At 36.8% G+C, this 17,121-nt stretch overlaps 2 protein-coding genes across 4 annotated transcripts; both read left to right on the top strand.

Annotated features, from left to right (window-relative positions):
* Positions 1-377: 377 nt before the first annotated feature.
* LOC547980 (ABC transporter-like protein) lies at positions 378-11,579 on the top strand. 3 transcript variants are annotated; one of them, XM_026124826.2, is made up of 18 exons: positions 378-894; positions 1,731-2,001; positions 2,087-2,302; positions 2,532-2,930; positions 3,026-3,172; positions 3,560-3,688; positions 3,768-3,869; positions 3,974-4,120; positions 8,227-8,289; positions 8,467-8,513; positions 8,616-8,675; positions 8,816-8,898; positions 9,197-9,291; positions 9,668-9,754; positions 10,277-10,364; positions 10,529-10,614; positions 11,093-11,155; positions 11,245-11,484. In XM_026124826.2, the coding sequence occupies exons 2-18, from the start codon at positions 1,798-1,800 to the stop codon at positions 11,365-11,367; spliced, it is 2,139 nt and encodes a 712-aa protein (XP_025980611.1). In that variant the 5' UTR covers positions 378-894; positions 1,731-1,797; the 3' UTR covers positions 11,368-11,484. The 3 variants fall into 3 exon arrangements, with proteins under 3 accessions (XP_025980611.1, XP_040863772.1, NP_001236916.2); XM_041007838.1 differs by having other exon boundaries at positions 510-977; positions 1,598-2,001; NM_001249987.2 differs by lacking the exon at positions 378-894 and having other exon boundaries at positions 1,679-2,001; positions 11,245-11,579.
* Positions 11,580-12,638: 1,059 nt separating this feature from the next.
* Positions 12,639-15,924, top strand: LOC100527226 (uncharacterized). Its single transcript, NM_001249726.2, has 4 exons — positions 12,639-12,823; positions 13,357-13,611; positions 13,680-13,801; positions 15,088-15,924. Exons 2-4 carry the CDS (start codon positions 13,362-13,364, stop codon positions 15,250-15,252), a joined length of 537 nt encoding a protein of 178 aa, NP_001236655.1. The 5' UTR covers positions 12,639-12,823; positions 13,357-13,361; the 3' UTR covers positions 15,253-15,924.
* The last annotated feature ends 1,197 nt before the right edge of the window (positions 15,925-17,121 follow it).

Raw genomic sequence — 17,121 nt, 5'->3', positions numbered from 1 at the left:
AATATTCTTTTCTTTAAAAGTATTAATCTGGTTGCATTATCCTTTTAATATAAGTCTTCTTCTTTTTGAAAATTTTACACATGCAAATGAACTCTCTAAACACTTTATGCACATCCTGCATAATATCATAAAAGTGGTCTAAATAACAGTTATGCACATGCTATCATTCATAATATCATGAAAATGGTATAAATAATAGTTATAATTATTATTATTATTATTGTTATTATTTAAACAAACTGACTTGTCAAGCTTAACAAACTTTTGTTATAGTTTGACTTTGACCTTTTTATCTAAAAAAACTTTTTAAAAAATTTCAACTTGATTTTTATAGTACAGTAAACAAGTAAGTCGAACTTAGACCGAATCATAAGACTTGGCTCATTTCCCTCCATAGCTAGAACCAAATTTAATATGGGTGGAATTATCCAATAGAAAAAACCTAGAGAAAAAGGACAAAAATTTGGGGAAAAATAAAACAAACTTGATCCCAAATATATGTTTATTCATCTTCAACATCATCCAAATCTGGTGCAAAAATTGGGGACAAAAGAATTGGGGAAAAGAAAACTTGATCCCGTGAAGGACTAGAATTGAAAGAAAAAGAAACAAACACCAAAACGTCAAGGACTAAATCTAACACAAAGCTAGTGAACACCGCCGCCTCCGATCAAGCTTTCTCAACTGCGCTCATCTCTGATTCCAGCACTGCCTTACATAGTAACGAATCCGTCTCCTTTCTCAGCTTCAGAATCTCGTCCATCTTCATTGCCTTCTCGCGCTTCAAGGTCGCGATCTTGAATACAACATTGTTCACGACTTCCGTTGCAGTGGGAGAAATGAGCGCATGATGATTCTCCAAACTGGTGAACACCATCCCACGCTGGTTTCTAGGCAAGCAAAAAAGCCCCTTTTGTTTCATGACTCTGGATCTAACACCGAGCTACTTACATTGTCGCTGCCTCATGAAATTCTATGTAATTTACTCTATATATTTTTTAATATACAATGACTTTGCAAATGTTTAAACCTAGAACTTTATTCAGGCATATGTTACCGAACCTAAAACTTCATTAATTGAGCATAGTGCTATTTTTGTATTAGTTAAATTACAATTTTAATCTCCTTTAATTTATAACATGCAATTTTAGTATTTTTTTCAAAATTTTAGGTGGCCCTTTGAACGGTTTCTGTTTTCATTTTTAAACAAAAAAAAGAATAGCAAAAATATATTTGTTTAAATTTAGGAAATATTTTCAAAAGACAGTTTCAACTGAAAACAACATATCAACATTTTTAATATTTTTTGAAAAAGTAAAAACACAGTCACATTTTTTTGTTGGTACATTTTTCTAAACCTTAAAGATTTGAAAGTGAAAATTATTTTCAGAAAATAAAAATAAAAAATGAAAAAAAAATAAACACTTAAATCAAGAGCCATCTTGGTTTGCATATTTTAGAAAATACATAATTTTAGTTTAATTTATATGTATTTATTTATTTTTATTTTAATTAATTAATTTAAATATTTCTTAATTGAATATATTTTTTTTTTACCGAAACCTCAAATATTTTTTTAATTGAATATTTTGTTTAGGGGTCTGTGACAAATATTTGAGAGGGTTTGTTGAATAGCAATTCTGAGTTCTGACAAGAAACTAACAGAGGGACAAGCATAATTTTCAGAACTAGGAGGCGTGGAGTGTAATTAATCCAAAACCTTGTTTCAGTTACTAAGAAGCAAAAGGAGCACCGCACCGCACAGCGGATGCAGAGAAAAACCTAAAGTGGCGGAAGATGACGGAGGTGGCGAGATCAGTGGTGCACGACGTTTTGGGGCAAAGGGTGGTCGACGTGGACCAGCCAATCGTCGATTACATCGTAAACGTCCTCGCCGACGATGACTTCGATTTCGGCCTCGACGGCCAAGGCGCCTTCGAAGCCCTCGGCGAGCTCCTCGTCGCCGCCGGCTGCGTCGACGATTTCTCCCACTGCCGCTCCGTCAGTCCCAATCCCAATCCCTCATTCATTTCCTTCAAAGTCATTCATTTATTCATTCACGAAACCCTTTCTCTGTTAAATGCAGGTGTGCAGCACGCTGTGCGACAAGTTCGGGAAGCACGGTTTGGTGAAGGAGAAGCCCGCTGTTCGAAGCCTTGCGGCGCCGTTTCGAATGAACGAGGGGATGGACGACGTGCAAGCTCCCAAGAAGAAGCCCGAGCCCGTCGACGGCCCTCTTCTCTCGGAACGCGACCGGTTAAAGCTGGAGAGGCGAAAACGCAAGGATGAACGCCAGCGAGAGGTGAACGATTTTTTATTTAATTTCTATGCATTGTTAGATTAAGCAATTTTACAATTTCAACTGTCCAGAATTTATCAATCAGAATTATTGTATTAGTCAACAAACATACTATACATGTACATGGCTAGTTGTAATTGGAGGATGAGTGTAAAAACACTTTATATTGTTAATTGTTACTATGATTAGAGGTTATGGTTGAGTTCATTTGACTATAGAAGGACATGAACAGGCACAATACCAAATGCACTTGGCGGAGATGGAGGCGGCGCGAGCGGGGATGCCGGTGGTGTGTGTGAGACATGATAACAGCGGGGGACCAAACGTGAAGGACATTCATATGGAGAATTTCAACATCTCTGTTGGTGGGCGTGATCTCATTGTGGATGGTTGTGTCACGCTTTCATTTGGAAGGCATTATGGTTTGGTGGGAAGAAATGGGACGGGGAAAACCACTTTCCTTAGGCACATGGCTATGCATGCCATTGATGGTGTTCCGAGGAATTGTCAGATACTGCATGTGGAGCAAGAGGTGACAGGTGATGCTACGACTGCTTTGCAGTGTGTCCTCAACTCTGACATTGAGAGGACTCAGCTTCTAGATGAAGAAGCTCAGTTAGTTGCCCAACAGGTGGGAAATTGAGAGTGTGTGTTGCTTTGCTTTGCTTGCAATTTGTATGTGCTCTTGAAGCTGTGACAACTGAGGATGTTATGGTTGTTTGACAGAGGGAATTCGAGGACAAAATCGAAAAGGGTGATTCGAATGGAGTGGTCGGTAGGGATGACATTTCAAAAAGGCTTGAGGAAATATATAAGAGGCTTGAACACATTGATGCTGATTCGGCCGAGGCACGAGCAGCATCAATACTAGCAGTGAGTTCATTGTTGATTTGCATCATAATTTGTTCGAGTCACTTGTTGCAAGGTCTTATTCTCTTATTAGCCACTTGGATCCTTTTGTATTTTGAATTGTTGGCTTGTAGCTTATTCTTATGCTCATGTGTCTTTCACTTTGCCTTATTTGTTGGGTAATTGATTTTCCAAAAGGAGAACCTGTGATGGTAAGAAATACAAAAGCATGTTTTTAGATGAGGGTCTCAAACATGCTAGTAGATGAATTTCTCTCTCCGTTACTTAAACTTCCAGCATTCCCCCATGATTGGTTCTTTTACTTCCATTAAAATATGTAGTAATTATTTTCTTACAAAACAGAAACACTCTTTCCAAAATCATTATCTTACTGATCAAGGGCATTTTCAGGGTTTGAGTTTCACTCCTGAGATGCAGAAGAAGGCAACAAAAACATTTTCTGGAGGATGGCGGATGCGAATAGCTCTTGCTCGTGCATTGTTTATAGAGCCTGATATATTGCTTCTTGATGAGCCTACGGTTACTCATCATTCCCAGTCTCTTTCGTGATTCATGGATGCCTTGGTTTATAGAATTTATGAATTTTATTTTATTGCAGAATCATCTTGATCTTCATGCTGTCTTATGGCTTGAATCGTACTTGGTTAAATGGCCAAAAACATTTATCGTTGTTTCTCATGCTAGAGAATTTTTAAACACGGTAACATATCGGCTTATCTTAATTTGATCTGGTGTTTTGTTGGTTAAGTGCTTTCTCAAAATGTGTTCCCAGCATATTTTTTAACTTGTTAACTGCATGCCCAGGTGGTTACTGATATAATTCACTTACAAAACCAAAAGCTGACTACTTATAAAGGGAATTATGATGCTTTTGAGAAGACTCGAGAAGAACAAGTTAAAAACCAGCAAAAAGCATTAGAGGCAAACGAACGTGCTAGATCTCATATGCAGGTATTATTTTCAACTGTTAAAAAGTTATTCTTCTTTGTGTTGATAATTTATTTTGTTTCTTCCTACTTCTTAATCTTTTTGCATTGTACTATATTACTAAGGCAGTGTAGACTTATCTACGGTGATTGGAACTTATGATCTTGCTTTTATAATAAACATTTTGTCTAGCACTTTGTATGCTACTTTGGTTTTGTCAAGTTATTGTGATGTGTTGCTAGAAGCCTAGGATCTGCTGCTCGGTTATACTAGTTTACTGGGTTGTTAATTTCAAGCCTCAAGTTTTGGATCTATACAACAAGAGCTACACCTTATGCCACTAAGTGGGGTAAACTTGTCAAACTATATTCTATTATATTTATAAATCACGTACTCAGGCTAATGGATTTTAGAAGTTAGATCTTGGGTGGTAAACTAACAATGTTGTTAATGGTGGATGGCGGAAAGCCAAAAATCCGTCATAAAAATATGGCGGATGGCGTAGCGGAAAATGACGGATGTCATGGCGGATAGTTCAGCCATTTGAAAAGAGGACTGAACAGAAAAAAAAAACATGGTGTCAAATAGAAAAAAAAATAAAAATGGGACTGTCAAAAATAAAAAGAGGGTGTCAAATAGAAAAACAAAAAAAAGCTGTAGACATCAAAAACGGGTGTCAAACAGCAAAAAAAATAAACAAAAAAAGCACACCACACTGAAGCTGTGCCGTGACGTTCGCCTTCGTGAGGGTGCGGGGTCGGTGCAGCGTTGCCTTTGCGGGGTCGTCTGTTAGTGCCCGTCGCCGTCGCGGGGTCCTCTGCCGGTGCTCGTCGCCGTCGTGGGGTCGTGTGCCGGTGCTCGTTGCTGCTGGGTCGTGCGTGCGGGCTGCGGGGTCGTCGTTTCTGGGTGCACGGTGGCTGCTGCGTGCGGCGTCGCTGCTGGGTGCAGGGTGTCGCTCTTGGTCGCGTGCTGCGTTCTGTGCTGTGTTTCCCCGCTACGCTTTTGAATAACATAATGGGTAGGGTTCGGTCGGGTCAGCCCAACTCCTACCGCGCAGAAAAAAACAAAAAAACCCGCTATTTCCACTATTTCCGCTATACTGCCATGGCGTCGCCATTGTAAACCCGCCACGCCACCGCTATTCGGTGGCGTTTTTTCAAATTTCCGCCACGCAAAACCGCCATAGCGCCGCCATTTGTTAACACTGTAAACTCACAAGGAAGACTATAGGTTACTACATTCATGGTATGATGTGTGGACGTTGGCTTTCTCAATGTGCTTTCTAATATTAGTTTGGTGGTGTATGCACAGATATAGTATTTGTATTTGATACTAATACTGTTAGGATATAAGGAGAAGGGGAGTTTAGAATATTAATTAGTTAGTTAGTTAGTTAGTTAGAAGATTTTATTAGATATAAATAGGGAAGGATAGTGGGATGGAGGGGGGTAAGTTGTCCTTTGTAAAATGAACATTAGCTCTTTGTGAAGGGGAAACCCTTGGAGGAGAGGCTTCTCTCCTATTCCTTGTTCTTTTCATCCTATTCAATAAAATCTTTCTTTTCTTTCCCATTTCTATTCTTGGTTCCTAACAGATACACTCTCATACTAATATAACATAGTTATTGATAGAGTCGTAATCACAGTGGTGGGGGTGGAGTGGCCTTCGGCAGCCACAGATCTGGACTTGTGGAGTATCTTCACGTTGTGGCTGTTGTGGTTGTTGTTTTCAGGTTTGTGGCCCAAAACACAGGCTTGCTTGGCACAATAGTGTCACTACAGAGAAATGGGTGGATTTCCCTTTTTGCCCTTAAAACTGTGTTGTTTTGAGGGTTTTAAAGAGTAAAATGGACTTCCCCCCTTTCAGACTGCTTAAAAAAGCTAAGCGCCCCATTTTCCCACCTTTTCCTTCTTCCCTTCCCTGTTCTTCAACAGCAAACCCTCCTTCTCTAGTCTCTGTTCTGTGACTCATCTCCAGCAGAGCCACCCATCTCCGGCCGGCCCCGGTGGCTTTTCTGGCTACATCCATCTCTTTTCTTCTCTGTATTCTGTGATTCTGGTCTGCTACCTCCTTTCCTATCACTATGTGCTACTATCTAGGACCTATAAGTTATAACTGTGTAAATAATAATGCTATAACAAACTTGTAGTTTTGTGATATCCTTAATTTTTGGATATCCGCTACCCTCCAAGTGCTTTCCAACCTCAAGATTATTACATAAGGACTTGGGAAAGGGTGAACACAATGGTACTTGGGATGGGATAATCACATATGGATAATTTTAATTTTAATTATCTGCATATTTTATTTATTGCTGAGCCCAAAAAAACTGAGTCAATCAAAATCAAAACCAACAAAATAAACAAATCCATTATCCATTTGCTGAGAAAAAGGACAGCGAGGGATTTGAGCCCTCAATAGTTATTTGTTTTGAACTATACCGGTTTTCAAGACCAGGGATATCAAGCACTAAGCCACATCTCACTGAAAGCTAATTTGTATCTATCTTTATTACACTTAATAGAACATGATTTATTTGTTGTACCCTTTTTTCTTTTAGAAAAACTATTGTTTGTGTACAGTGTACACATTGTATTGTATACTTGTATGAAATGTTGTGAAAATTGAGATCTTACATGGGATCGGAAGGGGATGAAAAATCGTAAATTGAAATATTGTAACACGCATCATAAGATCTTACAAAAAGACGGAAAATGTACATGTGACGAAAATGACATAGATAAGGAAGTATTTTGTAATTCGTGAACATTGAACTAAAATTTTCCAAATTGTAATTCGTGCGATTGTCCGATATTCCATGTGGTTTTATACAGCAATGCTTGTATCTATACTTCCCATGCAGCATTGGAGTAACAAGATTTTGATATTAGACTTGATAATACTAAGATTAAAGCTGAATTTTGTGTCTAGAGACTCTAGACGGTCGACATAAGGTCGTTTTATATATTAGTGTTGGTATTAATCACAATGATGCAATCCCGATGTATAAATATATACAATCCTAAATTAGTTCCTGAGATTGTTCATTACTAGATGGTCCAAATAAGGTTGTTTTATATATTATTGAAAATTGAGCAAGTTGGTCACTAGAGTTCACAATTGCTGTTGTGATCTCTCTAGAATGAATTTTCTCTCAAATCCCAATCAATGTAGCAGTCAACTTCAATATACCTAGTTAAAGTAAGACAAACAAGGGAAGATATATGTAGTGCAGCTTGATTGTCACACTAGTTTCATTGGCTATGATTCACAAGTGTTCTACTCTTTGAGCAACTGCTTTAATGTGATGAGTTCAAAGGTTGCAGTTGCCATTGCTCTGTTTCACTGTCCTTGTTTCCAATTTGCATTTAATCTCAGTTCTGACTTTCTTGGTGCTTTGACTCTTGATGTATGAAAGGAAGAAAATGACCCAAAATCTAATTAACCCACTCGTTCCATCCTATACCCGAATTATCCGTGACCCGAGCTATCCAAAGAGATATTCAGTCGGACATGGGTTCTATTTTAGCTTTAACGGTTTTGGTCGGTTGAAGCCGTTTTTGCCCAAAACCGACTGTAACTGCCTGATGAGCAGGCCTAGTTAAAACCAGGCTAGATATCAACATAAGAATACTATAAAAAATATGGTTTGGATGAATTGCATTTCTAGACTGTCCACACATACATGCTCTCTCTTTCTATATTAGTGTTACTAGATGTGTTAGTACTAATTACATAATTTTACATTGATTGAATCCTAATTATACAGATATATCATATATGATCTGAAATTAGTTCTTAAGATTGCTCCTAATTGATTCTGGGTGTGCTTGGATAAACTTATGGTTTTTTTAGAGTTTTTTTCTTTCAGATGCTACTCTTTCTAGCTTCTATGAAAAGTAACTGACTTTTTATTTTCTTTTTATCAAAAAACTTATCCAATTATCACAATTTTTTAGACATTTTTGATTAAAAACTGCTTTCATGTGTAAATAACATTCTAACATCGTTTTCCACTTACAATTCCTTCAAAAGATTGCTGTTTGCTATTTGCAGAACTTGTTGTGCATATTTAGCATTTTAATCAAGATTCTATTGACATGACATTTGATGTTTTGCTTTTCTGCCAGACCTTCATTGACAAGTTCCGTTATAATGCGAAGAGGGCATCACTTGTTCAATCTAGAATCAAGGTACTTGTTATTGTCAGATCACCTTCCTATAAATCAAATGCCCAAAACGTCGTGTGCATATGTGTGTGTATGTGTATTATTTAGTTGCTCCTTGGTTTGGTTGTTAGTTTCGGTTTAAATCATTAAATTTGATATTTCTGTATCTAAAACTTTTTTTCCTGAAAAAAAATATTTCAGGCTTTGGATCGAATGGGCCATGTGGATGAAATTGTTAATGATCCTGAGTATGAACTGCTACTCTTTTATTGCTCATCATACCAAAACGTGTTCTTCTGTTTTGCTTTGTTTAAGTTTTTAACTGTATATTTTTTTCTGGTGGGATATAGCTACAAATTTGACTTCCCCACTCCAGATGATAGACCTGGTGCACCAATAATAAGTTTCAGGTAGAACATAAGGCCCTTCTTTCAGCTCTGTGGACTACATTGATTTATATGAACCAATGAATACCAAAATAAAGTTTGTCACATACAGCATTTAGGCCTTATCTGTGACCTAAATCGAAAATTTTCAATCATATGTGCAGTGATGCATCATTTGGTTATCCTGGGGGCCCCATTCTGTTTAAGAATTTGAACTTTGGGATTGATCTCGACAGTCGTATTGCAAGTAAGAATATGCTTATCTTATCCTAGTCCCAAGAATGATTTTTCTCTCATGCCTTTTGAATCCTTGTTGTATTATAGATAGATATTTTGGTTCAATTTATATTAGCATCATATTATATTCATTTTTATGATTACTCAGCATGAGTCATGACTAAATGCGGTCTACATGTCATTCCCGAGTCGCATCTTCTGGTAATTTAGTACTAAATAAACCTGTGTGGGGGAGAATGTTATTAAAATAATGACATGACTCTGGTATATTGTTTATGTGTTGAAGGTTATTTCCTCAATGTTTGCAGTGGTTGGACCAAATGGTATTGGCAAATCAACTATACTTAAGTTAATTGCTGGGGATCTTCAGCCCAGTTCTGGGACTGTCTTCCGATCTGCTAAGGTAAACTATCTTACATCGATAAAGTTGTCCAATAATTACATTAATAAAAGTTACTTCTGTTCGCCTCAGCTCCAGGACATGCTTTAATTACACTTTTACATGACTTGGCAATTATTGTTTTACATGTATTGGCTATATTTTTTTTATCCATGATAGTGTTGACAACTGAAGTCTTATTTTCTGGTTTCAGCCAATCAGATTTAAATTTTAAAACCAGTTTATGTATGATTTGAAAATGGTAATGTATTTTACTAGCTACTACATGACACTTGGGAACTGGAAAGGATCAGAGTGGCCGCAAGTCTGTCCTCAATAATGTATTTTCATACTTCAATATTATTTTGGATCATTAATTACACATCTTTACTATCTACAGGTTCGTATAGCAGTGTTCAGTCAGCACCATGTTGATGGACTCGACTTATCCTCAAATCCTCTTCTGTATATGATGCGCTGCTATCCTGTGAGTTCCTTGTATTCAGTGATAATTAACTGTTTTCTGAATGTTTTATGAGAGTTAATCTTAAATTAAATGCTTGACTATCGGAGTTCCTATCCTTCTAATCACTGACTTCTTATATGGGAAGAATCAAGGATTTAGATTTTGGTTGTGGTTACATTGTGGGTCAATGTGGTCTGCACTTGCGTATTAATGCAGCTGTACTAGCTGCCACAACTGATATGTTCGGCATGTTGTGATGGAGATTGGAGAATGAGATTTTGAAACCTTGGAACAAATTCAAGGATGAGCAGTATAGTAGATTCAATTCAATTGTGTACATGTGAAAACTGAAAATGTGATAATTCTCTATTTTCCCTCTTTTCATGGATAAATGCATGGCAGCATGAGTACTTGTTTTCATTTCAGATGTTATAATTTTTGTTGACAAGGTGACAATTTACTTATGTTTGGAGAAACAGGAGGAGGGGGGTACCTGTGCTTGCAACTATGTTATTAAATTTTCCTATTTGAAATTTTCTGCAGGGAGTTCCAGAACAGAAGCTTCGAGCTCACTTAGGTTCTTTTGGTGTAACCGGAAATCTTGCGCTGCAGCCAATGTATACTTTGTCAGGTATTGTCTTCATAGTCATCATAATTCATAAACAATTCGTTAATGTTCTTTTGGAACAGAAATAATGTATGTTGGGACACTTGGTGGGTGTTGTAAGTTGCAATGGATATAGATGTACCTTTCTGTTATGAATTGTATTTTTACTTCTCTAAACGCTTTACTAGGTGGTCAGAAAAGCAGGGTTGCCTTTGCAAAGATAACTTTTAAGAAGCCACACATAATATTGCTTGATGAGCCATCCAATCATCTGGTACGCTGCTGTGTCTCTCCATCATTGTTTGTTGCTTCTTGGTGGGCTAGTGGACCAATGGCAACTAGTTTACTGACTTATTTGTTGCAGGGAAAGTACATGTGTCTATTGAATCTTTGTTTTTGTTTTTTGTCATGGTTGTGCTTATTTTCTCTGTTAAAATGGTATGCCAACAACTTATGTGAGGAGAAAATAGCTGAAGGTGGTCCTATGATCGTCTCAATTAAGCTTCTGACTTGACCTTGTCATTTTAAGGAGATAGACTCATTTCCCCGTCCGAAGCAACCTACATTTCCTGCATTGAATCTCTCACATTCTAGTAAAATGACATAGTAATAAGATTGAAATCCCTTAACAGGAATATTCTTGGGCATTTTTATCTGTTAATTTCCTTTCCGTGGCCAATTAAACTATTGAAAGCGAGCGTGTATTGTGACTTAAAGATTCCGAAATTGAATGATAACGTAATATGTTGTAGGATTTGGATGCTGTTGAGGCGCTTATTCAAGGTCTTGTGCTGTTCCAAGGAGGCATTCTCATGGTATGTTATTCTTTCAATATTATTTGATTTGAGTGCCCCAAAACAATCTTTTTATACATCCGAATTGATTGATGTTTATGCTCTGGCAGGTGAGTCACGATGAGCACCTCATCTCTGGAAGCGTGGAGGAACTATGGGTTGTATCCGAAGGAAGAGTGGCACCATTCCATGGCACATTCCAAGATTATAAGAAGATACTCCAATCATCCTAGAAATGTCAAATTTTGTGGATGTATACTGGAAAGACCCCTGGATCACATTTTTTTTGCTGTTCCTCTCAGCTGTCATACAATTTTGCAATTTATCCAAACCTATGTATTTCAAGGCAATTTTATGATTTTATGAACACGAGGTTAAATTAACTATTAAATAATTTTGTAATAACCTTATAATTATAAGATGTATAATTTATACTTTCACTACTTTTCAACAAGTCTTTACATAGTTTAAAACTTAAATTATATCCTTATAGTTAGAAAAATTTTCTATTTAAATTCTTATAAATTCTCTCAATCCTCTCCGTTTTATTTTTATAAAAATTTCGTGTCGTTTTTACTTGTTAGCGGGCTCTTCAAGAGTTTAGACTTTAGAGCCATCCTGAGCTATCTGCAACAAGAGCATTGCATGTTTGTGGGCGATCCTTACAATGTATAGGCAAGGTCCATCATCCTGCCGTTGATATCGAAAGTGATGACAGCACCGAGAAAATAAGTTCTTAATATTGTTGAAAATGATCCTATACGAAGAGTCAATTCATAAATACTTAATGGAGGTAAAAAGTATTTTCCAAAAGAAAACGGGTTTAAACAACGTTAACCTTTAAAAACTTAATTACATATTTAAAACTAAATATTTATTTAAAGACAAAATCTTCAAAAATAAGCTGTTAAAAATTGTAATTTTCTTCATAGCAAATAATACATTGAACCCTTAAGCCATCCTAAGAGTCTTCTAAGACCGGTAGCAGAATTTGAATAAAAATCTTGGAATAACCTACAGGATGAAAGAGTAATTAAGCCTAGAAATAATTGGTTTTGAAATTTCACAGTAAGAAATGGTTTACAAGTACTTGGCTTTTCTTTAGAAACACCGAATTGAAGAAAATATTGGAGATGTATCTTAATGCTTGAAAATTGTTTAAACCAAAAATAGCATTTCATATCATGTCGAAAAATGAAAAAAAAAAAAGAACAGACTGCTAACAACACGCTGTGTGTAACATATTATTATTTTTTTTTACATATTTTATCTTATTAGTTTATAATAAGATAAACTTACCTTCGCCGACGTAGCTGGCTACCTTCAATGGGTGCTTAGGAGAAACTTCGCCGGTTGGGGTTACCAGCTTAGTCAAAATCCATGAAGGACAATTTTGTCTAATCACTAAATATAAGGGGGTACAGGGAAGTGCAGAAAGTAAAAGCCCAGAACTCAACCTAAATTCCTAATCAGAAATTCAGAACACAAACCCTTGCCTTTCCTCGCGCTCCTGTCCAGCCACCGTCGTGCCCTGGTCGCACTCAAACACCATCGCGGTTTCAGTCGCACATCGTTGGCGACCGTCGTCCTGCCGCCGCCGTTGCGCCTCCGTCACCACTGGTTTGGGCCTTTTGCCTCTCTCGTAAGTGGTTTGTCATCAATTGAGCCTAAACCACTTCTTTTCTGAAGGTCAGTTTGTTTCTGCTCTGCACATCTCAGTCATGCACGACGTTTCACCCACCAGGCAAATAACTAATAAGTCAATTCAACTAAGAATTGATATTTTTTTAATATGAATTTCATCGGGTAATTTTTCTCAAATTAACCGCACTTTTCCTGCTTCCAGTTGCCATTGCTTGTAACCATTTTGTGTCATTATTATTCTAATTGGGACATAAAATGTATTTATAGTTTGATGCGTCATGTTGAAAACGTAATTAGTCTAATTTGGTCCTAAAAAGTTGAGGTACAGCATTATATTTTCAAATGCCCAATCAAATCAGCATGTTTAGTGCTGAATTTGACTTTGGTGTGCTATTTGTGTTGTTTATTATCCTGTAAAATTATGATTGGAATCTGCATATTATGATAACTCAGAAGCTCACTTTCTAGTGCTTCCAATGAAGAGATTTCATTTGATGTGTATCTAAGAAATTCTTAAGAGGAAAAGTACATCAGGGCCTCTGCCGTGCACGTGAATTAATCATTTCTATTACATGCAGAGAGAATGGGATTTGCAGGAGCCCTAAGAAACATTGTTCGCCCTCTTTCAGTTGCATCATCAAGAGCTTTAACGCCTCGGATCTCCACCAATGCTTCGATGGCACCATTTTGTCCTGCTTTTCCGTCTCCCTGCAAAACTCCTCAATGGCTTCATCCCCTTTGGAATCACTTCCACAGCTTGACAGACACTCGCTTTCCCAAGAGACGACCCTCGGAAAAACCTCGTCGAAAGAGAGCCAGCTTGAGACCCTCTGGTGTGTCCCTTTTTGTGCTTTTAATTTTGAAACTGAACTCAAATTTTGAAATGCTTTATTTGGTTCAGGGCCTTATGCTTGGGTTCAATATACACCTGGCCAACCCATACTTCCAAATAAGCCTAATGAAGGGAGTGTCAAAAGGAGAAATGAGAAGAAACGCATGAGGCAACGCCGGGCCTTTATATTGGTGCGCTCTCCCTTTACCCTGTACGCATTGAGTTTTTGAGGATTTATGAGTGTGAGTGTGTTTTTTGAGACGAAAATTCATTCTACTTGCTGATTGTGTGAGAACTGGATGGTGGTTACAAAATGAATAGTTATTTTGAATTAGTTTCATGTTAAAAGACCTAGTGGGATATAGCTGTTGTTGTTGTGAGAGTCATCTTATTTAATGGTGAAGAGGAGGGCAACAAATTGATATGTAGTCTCAATATTCGATTATAAGTTGGATGGGATTTCTAACAACTTAATTTTTAAATGTCTGTGTTAGAACTTTGTGAATCTTGTCCATGAGGGGAGCATAATCTTTCTACCAGTATAATTAGGTTAATGAGTTTTGAACAATAGTGTTATCTTTTGGTTCAGAGTAGTTTACAGTGAAAATTTGGATGTATTTATTGTTTGCTTGTTTAGTAGCATCTGCACTTTTCTTTTTTAGATTGATAGTATTACATCATGAACTAATTTTGGTTCTTTAGTTGCTTTCTCATGGAGTTAACTAGCATGAATTTTGTGCCTATAAAAAAAACTAGCTTGAATTTTTTCTAATGTTTGCTTTGCTGTTATTGTCACTAAATTTGCAGCCAAAATGAAAGCATATAATTTTGAGCAATAGATAGGATCTAGAAATCCATCGCAGAAGCTCTAATGTGTGCATGTGCATGTGTGTGCATTAACTCTTGCCTTTGAAAGCATCTGCCTTCTTTTTTATTCATTGACAGCACATTTTTTTCCTATATCCCTTTAGTTCTTCTGAGGGCTTCATTTTGTCATTTATTTCTGTAGCCTTCATGAACATTGGATATGAAACATACTACTACATGTAGCTAGGGTAGATTTGGTGGCAAGTTTATTTGCTATTGAATGTCAAAAGTATTCCATAGACAAGATCATAGCCGTAATAAACGAGGAATTTATTGGTATTAGAATATTAGATCATTATGTGGTTATTCATTCTTTGACAATAACTCTGGAATTTATTGCCATTCTGTGACAAATAATTGACTATCAAGTGTCAATCAAAGTAAGATGGATTGTTTTACAACTTGAAAATTTGTCAAGGCTAAATGGAGTTGGTTATGACCATTTTTTATCTGTCAGGAGGTTAGAGTGATTTTCTTATAACCTAAAAAAATACCCGTGCTATCTTTGAATTGATATTTTGCTTTGTAAACTAGAAGTGTTTCTATGGTATGGCATGCGTCCAAATATCTCCTATTGGAGTAAATGTTCATTGTGGACTCTTGCATACAGGCTGAAAAGAAGAAAAGGAAGGCTCAGCTGCAAGAGGCTAATCGCAAGAAAAATATTCAGAGGGTAGAACGTAAAATGGCTGCCGTTGCAAGGGAAAGAGAGTGGGCAGAAAGACTGGCTGAGTTGCAGCGACTTGAGGAAGAGAAGAAAAAATCTATGGCTTGAATTTGGTTTTATCGGTTGTGAACTCTCTAAACACTGTTGCTTTATTTTAAAAATGTTCTATGACTTCTGAAACATGGAAGTTTGAAACTCCCCCTTACTTTCTCAATTCCCTCCCATACCTGGTGAGAGTAATGCTAAATGCTGACCCTTTTTTCTTTCATGAAAGAAATAAAAGACCGTCTATCATTAGATCACTCTGCCTAACATGGGAGGGAGATTTGTGTTCACCCCAATTGTGGGTTTGGATCCATCTGATAGAGGTCCAACATTAGAAGGGGAATTGCTAGGGGCACCCAACAACATTGCTGGTGCACCCAACAATTTTTCAAAAACCCCAAAATACCCCTGAACGTTTTTCAAATGAAAAACAATTTTGTTTTGGTGTGATATTTGTCAACTAAGGTACATAGCTTTTGTGTGTATCATTGTTTATGATGAGGGAAGCCCACAGGCCTACAGGTAACTTACGGGTAAGGCTCATATGACGGGGATCAAGGGATTGCTAGGTGTGACATTATAACTGCGGAAGAAAAAAACTTATTTCGTGGAAGCTCACGGAAGATGTCTTTCGCGAGATTCCACGGAAGAAGTCTTCCGCGACATTTCATGGAAGAAGTTTTATTCCGTTGTTGTAACTACAACTGCGGAAGACAGTTTCTTCCGTGGATTAATTTGTTTTATAATTTTTAGTTTTAAGATTATTTTGAATGTTATTTTGGTTAATTTTATTTGTAATTTATGTGAAACATAAAAATATATTTCTTGGTTGAAGTGTTGATTTTTTTGCCTAGGTTGAAGTATTTTTTGGTTAAATGAACTTTGTATGTTATATTTTTGAAATTATGTAATTAAAAGTTGAATTTGGTTGTTAAAATATTGATGTATATGTAAATTAAATATTTGTGTGAGGTTGTCAAATGTTGAATTAGTTCGATATTCATAGTTTGTAAATTTTTTTGGGTTGCTATATTATTCAAATTATTTAGTTGAATGTTGAATTAGGTGATACTTATAGTTTGAATTAAGATGGACGAAGATCAATGGACATATTACAGTACGATGTCCGAAGAAGTTGATATGAATTTTCAAGATGAACAAGATTGTGGTGTGAATGAATGACATGTTGATTGTTCAGATGCTTTTAATACTTAGGTAATCATGTCGATCAATTTGAGTTGTTTGGTTTAATGTATGATTTGTGTAAAAATTAATATGTCGTGGTTGTGTTTTAGGTCTTTGCAACCCGAGAAAATGTTTTGCAGTAGGCTCGAACGGTTGTCCATGAAAACGATTTTGTTGTAGTAATTATGAGGTCTGATACACATACTGGTAGCAGAGGAAGAATTTCATTTGTGTTAATTGGGTGTGAAAGGAGCGGTAAGTACAAGTGTAGGAAGAAAGAATTTGTTAGAAGAGACACAACACTAGAAAATGTGGTTGTCCCTTTAAGATTTGTGGAAAATCAGTGCATGGAGGTGAAGGTTGGACGGTGAAGCTGATATGTGGGATTCACAACCATGAATTGGCGAAGACCTTAGTTGGACATCCATATACCGGGAGATTGACAGATGAAGAGAAGAATATCATTGCTGATATGACAAAGTCGAATGTGAAATCAAAAAACATCCTGTTAACGTTAAATGAACACAACGTCAACAATTGTGCCACAATCAAACAAATCTACGATGCAAGAAGTGCATATCGTTCTTCAATCAAAGGAGATGACATTGAAATGCAACACCTAATTAGGCTCCTTGAATGTGATCAATACATTCATTGACATAGATTGAAGGATCAATATGTGGTGCGTGATTTGTTTTGGTGTCACCCAGATGCAGTTAAGTTATGTAATGCATGTCATTTTGTTTT

Source organism: Glycine max, chromosome 13 (genome assembly GCF_000004515.6).
Source record: "Glycine max cultivar Williams 82 chromosome 13, Glycine_max_v4.0, whole genome shotgun sequence".
Lineage (NCBI taxonomy): Eukaryota > Viridiplantae > Streptophyta > Magnoliopsida > Fabales > Fabaceae > Glycine > Glycine max.
The sequence above is the reverse complement of the archived record's forward strand: the minus strand, read 5'-3'. Positions and strand labels throughout refer to the sequence as shown.